The sequence below is a fragment of the Cryptomeria japonica genome, chromosome 3 (assembly GCF_030272615.1).
Source record: "Cryptomeria japonica chromosome 3, Sugi_1.0, whole genome shotgun sequence".
NCBI lineage: Eukaryota > Viridiplantae > Streptophyta > Pinopsida > Cupressales > Cupressaceae > Cryptomeria > Cryptomeria japonica.
In genome coordinates this window covers 368354330-368366632 of record NC_081407.1, presented here as the reverse complement: position 1 = coordinate 368366632, position 12303 = coordinate 368354330, and the positions used below count along the sequence as shown (strand labels likewise).

General features: G+C 36.7%; 1 protein-coding gene across 1 annotated transcript; it reads right to left on the bottom strand.

The window, feature by feature from the left end:
• Window positions 1-857: 857 nt before the first annotated feature.
• On the bottom strand, window positions 858-5395 carry LOC131056724 (disease resistance protein Roq1). Its single transcript, XM_057990982.2, has 5 exons — window positions 4626-5395; window positions 3442-4534; window positions 3025-3315; window positions 1904-2914; window positions 858-1535 (listed from the first exon to the last, which is right to left on the bottom strand). The coding sequence occupies exons 1-4, from the start codon at window positions 5108-5110 to the stop codon at window positions 2516-2518; spliced, it is 2268 nt and encodes a 755-aa protein (XP_057846965.2). The 5' UTR covers window positions 5111-5395; the 3' UTR covers window positions 858-1535; window positions 1904-2515.
• Window positions 5396-12303: the final 6908 nt, after the last annotated feature.

Sequence of the window (12303 nt, the reverse complement as noted above, 5' to 3'; positions counted from 1 at the left end):
TCTCTCTCTCTCTCTCTCTCTCTCTCTCTCTCTCTCTCTCTCTCTCTCTCTCTCTCTCCATATCCCTCACCTTCTCCATCTCCATCTCTATCCCCTATCTGCCTTGCTCTCTTTCTCTCCCCTCGCTCTCTATGTATGTCATTATTTCCCCCTTTATCTATCCCTCTTTATATGTATATCTCTCCCTCTCCCTCTCTCCTTATTGCAAACATTGCATGATCTTGTTGCCAATGGAGCTTGATTATCATCCTAATTCAAAGGTTTTGTTTTAGTTGTGTTTGGATCTTAGTTCCAAACCTTTGATGTATAGACAACAACATTTGCTAAATTATGTATCAGTTGACCTCATGTGTCACATAATTATATGCAAAAATAGATCCTTTTTTTCGAAATTTATCTTTTAAACCTTTTCGGCATACCCATTGCACACTAAGGTGCAATTGCTAGTTGATAGTAGTAGGAGGGTCCAAATATTGTGAAATACTTTGTACTTTTGATACATAATTTTTTTTAATTGAATATTTAATGGAAATTTCACCTCAGCCATAAGTACTTCAAAAGAACGTGATTTCCCTTCAAAATTTCAACATTCAACCAGAAAAAATAACAGTATATGATATGAAGCAATACATCTTTTAACAGTATATGATATGAAGCAATACATCTTTTAACAGTATATGATATGAAGCAATACATCTTTATTAAGATTACATTGAGATTCACACCCTTGCGATTGACAAATTTTACAACGGCTCAATATTCACTATCATAAAAGTTAATAACATAATCTTCTACTTTCTTTAGATGATATTTTACCTTTTAAAAGGTTGGCATACAATCATTCATGAGATCAAATTAAAACAAAAACAAAAAACATGAGCTCATTTAAACTCAGTATATACATAAACAAAGTTCAGAAATATACAGTCACTTCAGTCGTGCACCCCGGTAAAATGGAATAAGCAATTGTATGGCAATGCAGATGATATTTTACCTGTACCTTTTTTAATGGAGTCCTGTCAATGTCATTCGTTTTACATAACAAAAGTGATCATTTTGGGAATCTTGTCTTCTTCGGAGTTTGCAGAAGCAGAACAGGTGTTATGCATTAAATATTTATAAGAGGCCTTCCAATTCTCATAATCAGACATTGCATTCACCTTCAGTTTATTACCTCTCTTCAACCAAGGAAAGTCTGAACTTTCATTTGCTCGTACAAGACGAACTTCCAAAAAGTCCCCAACAACTGTAGTTGAGCTTTGATGCTTCACTGGACATTGACGTGAATTCTCATCCCTATGAATCGTGTAACTCAACCTATAAATAAGTGGGTTTGCCTCACAGTCCTTATGGACCTGACCTGAGGAGAGTAAACAGGCAATATATCCTGCACAATACTTTTTATTCTCATCTACGCAGTCATCTGTACAATTGTTTTCATACTCATAGTCATACTTTCCAACTGCCTCCCCATGCAGCCAATTTGCAGTAGTGTCTGGATTATCAATGAAACAATTTTCGCTGAAAGGGCAAACCTGATAAAATTACAAAAGCCCACGTGTAAGTCTCCATTAATCTTTGGGTTTTAGAAGTATAAGATGGACATATTCTTAAGTTTTGATTTGTGATTCATTCAAAATTTTGAAGTTTTTTTCATTAGAATCTATGCCTTTGATTTAAACGCACATTTTAAGCTTTTACATATTTAGATTGTTTATATGATATCATACTAATACAATCTCCACACCTCAAAACTTATGTGCTGTTTAACCCTCATAAAGATCGCCTACTAATTGAAACACCTAAACACATTAAAATCTAGAATGCAATATATAAACCAAATCCAAAACCACTGTTAGTTCAGTTTGATCCCTGTTAGTTCTGGTGTGCTAGAAAATCTTACCTTGAAAGCATCATATAATCTATTCAATTGAGCTGATGAGACGCGGGACCCTCCAAAATAAATGGACTCAAGGGCTGTAAGACCAGACAAGGAGCTTACGAGGGTATCACAATCTGAGATATTGTTGCAGCCCACCAGATTAAGCGTGGTTAATTTCTGTAATGAATGGAGGCCACGGAAGTGGGTGAGCTTGCAGGAATTACTAAGGTCTAAGGTCAGCAGGCTTGGCAATCCCGGAAGGCAGGAGAATGTGTGCAAACTCATACAGTTGCTGGCGGAAAGAATTTTCAGTGATGACGGGAGCGCCGACAGTACGGAGAGCTCACTGCAGTCGTCCAGATGCAGCTCCTCAAGTTGCCTTAAATTTTCAAAGCCGCCAGGGAGATGGTGGATTCCATTACCCTCTAGATGTAAGACTTTTAGTGAAGACAATTCGGATATTGCGGCTGGCATTCCATTATCAAACAGCCGACAATAGCTCACATCCAGATAAGTCAAAGTTTTCAGGCCCCAAAGCTGTTGGGTAGCTCAGTAAGCCTAGAACTGTGGTGAATTTCTAGTCTTTCTAGCCGAGTCAAGTTCCCAAAACTAGCTGGAAGTTTGGAAAGATGTTCACAGCATGAGAGATTCAGCTCCTCCAGATTCGCAAAGATTGCCAATATCTTGAGGCAAAGAAGAAACAGAGCATCCTTCCATTTCGAGAAAAGCTAGACTTTTCAGGCCACCAAAGCCTTCGGGTAGCTCAGTAAGCTTAGAATTGTGGCGAATTTCTAGTTTTTGCAACCGACTCAAATTCCCAAAGCTAGTGGGAAGTTTAGATAGATGCTGACAGCATGAGAGATTCAGCTCCTGCAGATTTAGAAGCCCCCCAAAATCTTGAGGCAAAGAAAAAACAGAGCATCCCTCCATGTCAAGAGAAACTAAGCTAGTCCAGCTTCCCATGGTATCAGGCAGGCTCACCAAGGATGCGCATCCACTCAAAACAAGCACTTTCAGTTTCCCAGGTCTCATCTGTTCAAATATCATGACATCCACAAGTTACAAGAAATCTGATACCAACTCCAAGTTCTGTTTGATTACAGAACTTAAAGGAAAAATATTGGCTATTTGATACTACTTACGGTTGGATTTTCTTCTGTTTCATCCCACAGATGGGTGATCTGGCTGTTGGTCACTTCCAGAATGACAAGGTTCTGCAAGTTCATTCCTCGTGGTAGCCGATTTGATGAATATCTTCTCAATCTTAGCCAACTCAAGTCCTCCAAGGAAGATTCCTCAGGAAAGTGTCCTTCTATGGCAACATCTGTAAGCCAAAGCAGCCGCAAGTTGTACAGTGACTGGAGCATTTCTGCCTTCAGTGTCGTGGGCTTCTTGGGCTTGTTCGAAAGATAACGCACATGCTTGGCTTTTTCCTGTGATTTCAGTGGAATGCACAAATATTCTTCAGTTCCCTATTCTAACTACTATCTAAGACTACAATATGAAATCATCCAATGAAACACTTAAATACATAATAAGGTTCAGAGAGAATTCCGTACCCCGAGCCGGCATAAAACATCGGTCACATCTTCCTCGTCGAATAGTCTTCTGCGTTCAGGGGTCTCTTTAGCTATACTTCTTCCCAAATCTCGGAGGCACCGATGCATCATCAATTCGTTGCTAGGGCCAAAGTCTACGAAGGACTTTTGGAAAAGACTTCTAAGACATGCATGAGGACTTCGAATTGGCTCTGCCCAAAAGATCATAGCTATTTCTTTCTTCTTCCATGTCAAAAAACAAGCAATATCTTGAAACATTTCCTTTTCATTGGGATCAAGAGCATCATAGGAGACTTTAAGTTTCTTTTGCATATTAGGCTCGGACCTTAACTTTCCTACCATTTCCTTCCATAAATTTCTATCCTCTTTACCAACCAGGAGTTTCGCAAAGATTTGAAGGGCAAGAGGAAGGCCTCCACAGGCGGCAACAATATCATTACATAGTGTTTCCAGTTCTTGATCTGGACGGTAGGAATCGGGAAATGCGTGGAACTTAAACAACCGCAAGGCATGTTGGGAAGGAAGACTCCTTACCTTGTACACTTCATCAACTTTAGCCACCTTCAGAATTTGTTTATCCTGCGATGTAATGATGACACGGCTGCCTGCCCCAAAGTCACTGCAATTACCTCCAAGAGCATCAAGCTGTTCAGGACTTTGAATGTCATCGAGGAGGAGGAGAACTCTCTTACCCCTGAGACATTCTTGTAACAGACCCTTTCCCTGATCAACATGACCCACTTCACCTCTGAAGTATGACACATCTTTGAGCATCTGGGTCTGCAGCTTTACAAGCCCATCCGCCTCTTGACATCTTTGTCCCACACTAAGAACAAAAGAAAACACTTCAAATTTTGAGAACAGTTCTTTGCAAACAACCTTGCCCAGAGTAGTTTTACCTATACCACTCATGCCACATATACCCAATTTAACCTTCTTCTGCTGAGGATGAGCTGCCTTTAGCAATCTCTTGACATGCTCCACGGATCTGTCCAAACCAAAACATTCTGGAACATCCAAAACATCCAGGGGACTGTTTGAATGTAAGATTTTTCGAATTTCGATCACAACATCTTGAATCAAATCGTTGTCACTGAAAAAGTGTGAACTAATATTAATGACATACATAATATATGGGAACTATAAAATGAAAAAAGAAAAAACACACTGAGGTGGAGGAATACCCGGAATAATCACTGGAGCACCAACCAGGTATATTAGCAACGGTATCTAATGCCTCCTTGTATTCAAGGATCGGCTCTCTTTCATGGCTCTTGAGGTCCTGTGCATATTTACTTCCATCCGGACAGTGAAGATCCACAGGCGAAACGCGATAAAACACGGGACAGATTTTAACCCCAGATTTAACCATCAGCGATACTTCCCTCAAGCACCATTTCGACTCGGCAAATCTTATCGAGAAAATAGGAATGCAGATCCTACTTTCTGTGATCCCTCGACTCAAACCTGTAGGGATATGGTCGCCCTTTTCTAAGATTTCTTGGTCTAAGAATGTCAGAATTCGTTCTCGACAAAGAGCAGCGTACAGTGATCTCGCGAACATTTGGCGGGTGTCGGGGCCCCGAAAGCTCAGGAAAACGTCAAACATTTTGTCGACATCGAAACTAGCTGAGGGCTCCGCTGAAGAGCAAGGCCTAGAGAAAGACATTGCGCCTGCAATTTTTCAAATGGTGAAAGCCCAAAATTTTCTCAAGGAAAAGTTTGAGCTTCTACTACATGGTGTACCCTCTTTTGAGAATCTATGGAACTAAAAGTTTTCTGCAACTTTTGTCTAGAAATTCTATAGACCGCTGCATTTTCTACTATACTATCTATCTCAAGCGAACCAGAAATTATTTTGCATTTAATTATCGTATTTGTTTTGATGTAACAGAGAGTGAGTGGATATAGATTTATCTTCAGCCTGTTGTCGTCCTTCTCTCTAGGCTGCTCTTGAAAATCGATTCTATTTTCACAAACTTGTTTTGCCAATGGGTCCAGACAGAGAAAGTTAATTTACGTGTTCACTTGCCATAGATTCATTCAGTTTACTTTCTGCAACATTACTTACAAGTGGTCCCCACTCTTTTTAACTTTTATGGGAGAGAGTGCCCATAATTTTGTTCACCATTATTTTTGAAACATGTGTTGATTTCTATAGATTCTTGACAAGTTGGTGATGTTGAATGATTTTAAATATTTATCAAGGATGAATGCATGTTGTGACATCAAAAAGAATGAGGCTAAAATCATGTACCATACAATTTTAGTGGAATATATACTTCTTAATCTTCTGCCCTCAATTCTAATCTAGGACTCATGTCTCCTTATCATAAAGCAAATATTTTATGGGTTTGATAGAAAATCTTTCAACCAAAAGAAAACAAAGGTTAATTAGTTTTACTCATAAATTCTATAGTGGAACTCTCATGGTAATATAATATAAATGGTTCTAAAAGTTTATCAAGGATGAGTGCATGATCGCTACACTATAAAGAATCAGGCCAATATCATGCCCTAGACAACTATGGTGGAATACATACTCCTTAATCCTTAGCTCTCGGTTGAAGAGGTTCTCGCCTAAGGGTCGCATCTTCTTATCAAATAGCTAAAGTTTTTATGGGTCTGATATACAACCCTCTAACAAAAGAAAATAAAGTTTTAATAAGCTTGACTCAAAAAATATGCAATGGAACTTTCATAGAAATAAATACGATGTATTATTTGGACATATTATTTTCATTGTATAAATATAATAATATTAATAAATATATAATAAACTATCATTCATTATCATTTAATTAGCAATTTTAGTTTAATTTTATGTGTCATTAATACAAAAAAATATGTACATCTACTCATACTTTCATATTAAAAACAAATAACATCAATCAAACAATATTTTTGTATGACACATAGGTCAATATAATTCATTACACCTAAAGATTATATATTTGAATAACATGCTAATAAAATAAAATACTGTCTTGGTCATGGCATTGAATAGTATGAAAAAATCTACTAGTATACAACTTCTAATCTCAAACCAAATAGAATATATAACTTAATGAACAATATATGTTAATAAATTGTCATGTGTAAAAACTTGATTTGTAATAAGCGATTCCTTCTTTTTTAAATAATGTATTAATATTCTTTTTGTAAACCTTGACAATTAGATATTTAAATAATTGCAAGACAAAAAAAGAAGATGTAAAACTTGCCATTTAGTATATAAGATCACATTTAATATAAATTTCAAACATATGCAAACAACTACAATAACATTCATATGGAAGAGTTCCATGCAAGCTCTAAATTTTCAGTAGACTATCCAAATAGCTTTAATATTGGTGGCATAAAAATATAAGGAAGGCTAAAAAATAAGGTTGAATATTTAGTATAATCTATAACTATAAAATGTATAGTCCTAGGATGTGTATCACCCTACTCCAAAGGTTTGGCCATATAATGTCTTCAAAGCACTACCAATGTCTTATTGTAACAATTTTTAAATTAGCAGAGCTTGGTATGTAACACGAACAATTTAAATATAATTAGAGTCTAGATAACAAATCTAATAGAATTTTAGTAAACGATTTTGAATATTTTAGACCTAATAATGTAGTTGAGCTTATTTGATTTAATCCAACTTTTTATTACAAGCTTATTAGAATATTAAAAAGAATGATTATTAGTGTGAGTCATACTAAATATATTATTAAAATTCTAACTTATTTCTTTATTATATAGAAGCAATCTTAGACCCAGGATAGTTTTACCTATCCCGACGTTCATGCCACATATACCCAATTTCACAATCTTCTGTCGATGATCAGCTGCCTTAAGCAATCCCTTAACATACTCCACAGATCCGTTCAAACCAAAACATTCTGGGACATCCAAAGCATTAAGGGGACTGCTTGAATGGAAGATTTTCCAAATTTCCACAACAACATCTTGAATCAAATCATAGTCACTGAAAAATGTGAACTAATATTAATGACATACTTAATAAATGGCACAAAAACACACTGCAATATTTCAAATGACTAGAGTCCAAAGCTCTCTCAAAGGAAAGCTATTTCTTTTGAGCTTCTATTACATGGTGTACCCTCTTTTGATGATGGGAATTAATCCATGAAATTAAAAGCTTTCTGCAATGTTTGTCTAGAAATTCTATGGACCTCTGCTTTTTCTATGGCAGCATCTAACTCAAGCGAATCAGAAATTACATTTCATCATCTTATCGTTTTGTTCATCAACAATTTCTACGGGGAAGTACCGTGATGTGGGAGAGAGTGAGTGGATATGATTTATTTTAATCATGTTTTGTCCTCGTCTGTTGGCGGCCCTTCAAAAATTCAATCTACTTTCACTGTTCACAAACTATTCAAAAACTATTCTTGAGCACGCTTAGTAGAAATGATAAAAACATGCTCTAGGGGAAGAGCACCAATAGTCGTCATAGTTAACTTCGCGCACCCACAGATCTTAAATGGTATATCAGATTTTGATTTTTTTTTTTGTTGTCTTCGTATGCAACTTAACTGCTTATAGCTATTGATCTAGCTTTTGGGGAGTAACGATGCACGCTGTGGAATCAGTTATGCGCACAAAGGTCAAAAAGTACACATTTCAAAGTGTCCCCTGATACCTAACTAAAGATGTTTCAGTAACCGTCAACTCAAAATCGCTAGTACTTGTTGACAAATGTCCCAATAGTGGTGCACAAATGTTCCAATAGTGGTGCACAAATGGGCCAATTAATTACAAAAAATGATCGGCTATTGGTACAAAACAAATTTATTAATGGTGTTTTCACTATGACGGCTATTGGGGGGTCAGCATGACAATAAGATGACGGTTATTGGAACTATGTTATCTATTGGTGCTCTTCCCCTAATGCATCGGGACACTGAACTAAAGGGTCCACATCAAGAATTTTAGCTTACGTGTCCAATGGTCAAACACTTTACTTTCTGCAACAGCGTCATATGTGCTTATAAATGGTCCTTACGCTTTTAACCCTTATGCGAGTGGGAATAATTGTGTCAAATCATTATTTTTGAAATATGGATTAATGTTAATAGATTTTTGGTGACTTTTTGAAACTGAATGGTTGTAAGATAATCATAAGAGATAGTGTTGATATGTGAAGCTGAATGGTTGTAAATAAATTTATTAAAGATAAATTTTTAATAAATAAGATCTTGATATCATAAAAGATAATGCTGAAATGATGTTCTAAATGATTTTGATATAACATTCCAATAGAAGAAATTGTTGACATTATTCCTTTCCTCTTATGAAATAAAGCAATTCTAAAACTTATAAGCTTATCTTTGTTTTCAATAAACAAACCAACACAAACACATTTTTCAGCATCACCACATCCATTTACTCTTCATTATCCATTTAATCTAAAATCATTAAAATCTTATAATTTTATAGATGAATTCTCAAAAATTCCTTTCCTTTTGATGGTGTTAGTACTTAGAGGGCATGAATGGAATAAATTGTAGCATATTTCCCTCCATTCCACTATTGAGCTTGCTCCCCACTACAAAAAAGGAGAATGAATTTGATACCCACAAAACCCGTACATGGCATCTATACTCAAGAATAGCCATGGGTTAAATTATTTTTCTATTTTCATAAAGTGTCATTGAGCATTCTCAGCACAAATTATAGAAAGAAGATCTACTTTACTTGGACATCAAACTAAGGAATTACTAAGGTCTAATGTCACCAGGCTTGGCATTTTTGGAAGGATGTAGCTATTTTGGTTTCAAAACAAGTTTATAAAACTCGTTTTACTGACTTTTATGAAAAATAACAGTCAACAGTGTGTATTGTTCATATTATTGACTTTTCATGATACAACAGTTCCATTTTGAAACCAGAATAGGGGAGAGGACCCAATAGTCGTGCACCCTAACTTCACGCTTCTCAAAATCGTACGTCGAAATTTCAAATCACTCCCAATTTTTTACAATAGCTTACTTGGCAAGTCCCCTTCTTATAACTAAGGCTTTAGGGCCACATCATCAAGTATGGTGCCACATCAGCATGCTTTTTGCCAAGGTGTCCAAAACAACCCCCAAAAAAAGTGAGACCAATTGGCGTGCAAAAGAGGCCCCAATACTTGTGTCGCTGATGTGGCATCACATGATTGATTACTTTTCTCAACTAATGGTGCATTTCCTAACAATAACAACTTTATCATCACAACTATTGGTGCATAAACACATAAAAATTGATATTTTATGTTTCAAACAATAGTTTTTATTTGTACTATTATTGGAGCAAAAAGTATCAACAACCCTCACAACAATTGGTACATGCTCAACTACTGGTGCTCTTCTCCTAGTTGCGGGCATCCCAGAAGGCGGGAGAATATGTGCAAACTGATATAGTTGCGGGTGAAAAGCATTTTTAGTGATGATAGGAGCGCCAACAGTACGGAGAGCTCATTGCAATCATCCATGTTCAACTCATCAAGTTGCATTAAATTTTCAAATCTGCCAGGGAGATGGTGGATTCCATTACCTTCTGCATGTAAGACTTTTAGTGAAGACAATTTGGATATTGCGCCTGGTATTCCTTGTTGGCATATTTGGCATAACTGATGAAGATGAGATGATGATGGATGACTGTACTGGTAGAGGAAAGATGACATGATCAGTTATTTACGTTGTCATTGATGGCAACTAGGGTTAACTGATGTTTAATGATGTTTACAGGTGTTTTTCGATGATTGACTTGTTGGCTAAGTGATTTGGTCTACCAGAGTTAGAGTTTGACAATTTGACAGGGTTTACTGACAAGATTGGGAATTAGGACCTTAACCGGTAAAGCAAATAAGTTTTGATGGAATCGGGTAATTGGTGATGTTTGGTGACTTGTGGTTTGAAACATAAGCGTTTATGATGGATTTGAGTATGTAACCAGAACCGCATCCTATGATGGTTACCGAAAGGCATGTTTAGAATTTTTGTTGAGTATTTGCTTGGGTTTAAGGACCGATAAAGAATTCTCTTGACCGGTAATGATTTTTGGTTTGGCGGTGATCTACATCAAGTTCACATGTTGATGATAATGTGGCACAAATCACGTGATATGTTTGAAAGATGTTTTGGCGCATTTGGAAAGCGAATTTCTTGGGAATGTACAAAGTGCTTAGTGGAATGTGCTAAGGGTTTGACTTTGTACCAGATTGACTTGCTGTGACGATTTATGATCATTCAACGACTGATATTGATTTGTAATTGATTATAATGATCCATATGATGATCTATAATGAGTTGTAAAGATTTGTGATGATCTATGTAGTAAGTTTTAGGGTTTTGAAGTCGACCTAGTTGTAAAAGTTTATGTCGGTGAGGTTGATGTTTTCAAGTGTCGATGATTTTGAGAAGTGTGTAAAGCCGAACTAGGGTGTGTGAGAAGATTTGCCAGAGTGATGCAGACTTACAACTTAATTGGATCTGATCAAGAAAGTAGTTGAGTGCTATACACAAATCATTCATTGTTGTTCTCTAACAATTACATCAGCTAAAATCCCTTAATCGGGTAAGTCCTAACAAACCTCACATTGTAAAATCCCCTAACAGGGTGACTCAATATCTGAGTTATAAATCCTCTTGCGAGGTTGATCCTAACAGATCAAAGCTTCTAATAGGGTTGAGGTAAATCCCTTAACCGGGTGACTCCTAATAGGGTTTGCTCCTAACGGGACATCATTGTAAGCTTCTAACCGAGCTTGGCTCCTAACATGGTGCATTCCGAAAGAGTGCAAAATATTTGTGGGTACCAATTCCCCGTGGTTTTTCCCTATTTGGGTTTCCACGTGAAAATCATGATGTTCATATGTGGAATGTTTTTCTTTTATGTTCATGTTTTATTTCTAATTACCGGTTAAGACACAAGTTTTGTTTGTTTATCAGAGATCTTAGAGTGGTTACCGGTATTGGTGATCAAATGGTTGGTGAAGCATTCTAATCAGTTAATAAGTTGGTAATAGTGTTTATTGATCTGATATTGAATTGATGGCTAATCTGATTAATAAGTTTACATAAGTGGAAATGATTATCTAGATCTGATAAGGAAATATGTTATGAAGAATTGGTTTAAGTGTTGAATGTTTTCAGATCTGAGATAAGTCTATTTTGATGTTGAAAGTTTCAGTTTTTGTTAATACTGATTCACCTCTCTCAATATTAACTGGATCCTCTAGGATTAACATTCCTTTGTCAGATAGTGGTCAATAGTTGACATCCAGATAAGCCAAAGTTTTCAGGTCCCCAAAGCTGTTGGGTAGCTCTCTAAGCTTAGAATTGTGGTGAATTTCTAGTCTTTCCAACTGATTCCAGTTCCCGAAGCTATCGGGAAGTTTGGACAGATGTTGACAGCATAAGAGATTCGACAGATTTGCAAGATTGCCAACATCTTAACGCAAAGAAGGAACAGAGCAAAGACACTGAAATCAAAAGTGAGAATATTCTTATTGAAAAAGATGTCCTTATAAACTTTCAGCAATGTCCAAGACAATGGACCCATTGATTCTCCAAATAACTTTAAGCTAGATATTTTGAAGCCTACAGGATGCCCTTATCGGCAATGTCGATGACGATGGGCCCATTAATTCTCCAAACAACTCTGAGCTGGATATTTGAAGCCTACTGAAAGACAAGACGTTGCATTGCGATAGAAAGATGTTTGGCGTGAGCTCTAATACTTCTAAAACTTGTGAGCGTACCTTTGTTATCAATAAACAGGCCCAATGCAAGCACTTCTTTCACCCCCCAATCCCCAGGCCCTGACGAAGCACTTCACCCCATCAAAGAGCAAAAGACCCAC

Excerpts from the sequence above, each read along its gene's own strand:
- LOC131056724 (XM_057990982.2), bottom strand. The coding sequence starts at position 5,110 with ATGTCTTTCTCTAGGCCTTGCTCTTCAGCGGAGCCCTCAGCTAGTTTC. Across the intron at positions 4,535-4,625 it reads TGCTCCAGTGATTATTCCGG|TGACAACGATTTGATTCAAG; the intron begins GTATTCCTCCAC and ends ACACTTTTTCAG. Across the intron at positions 2,915-3,024 it reads AAACAGAAGAAAATCCAACC|ATGAGACCTGGGAAACTGAA; the intron begins GTAAGTAGTATC and ends ATATTTGAACAG.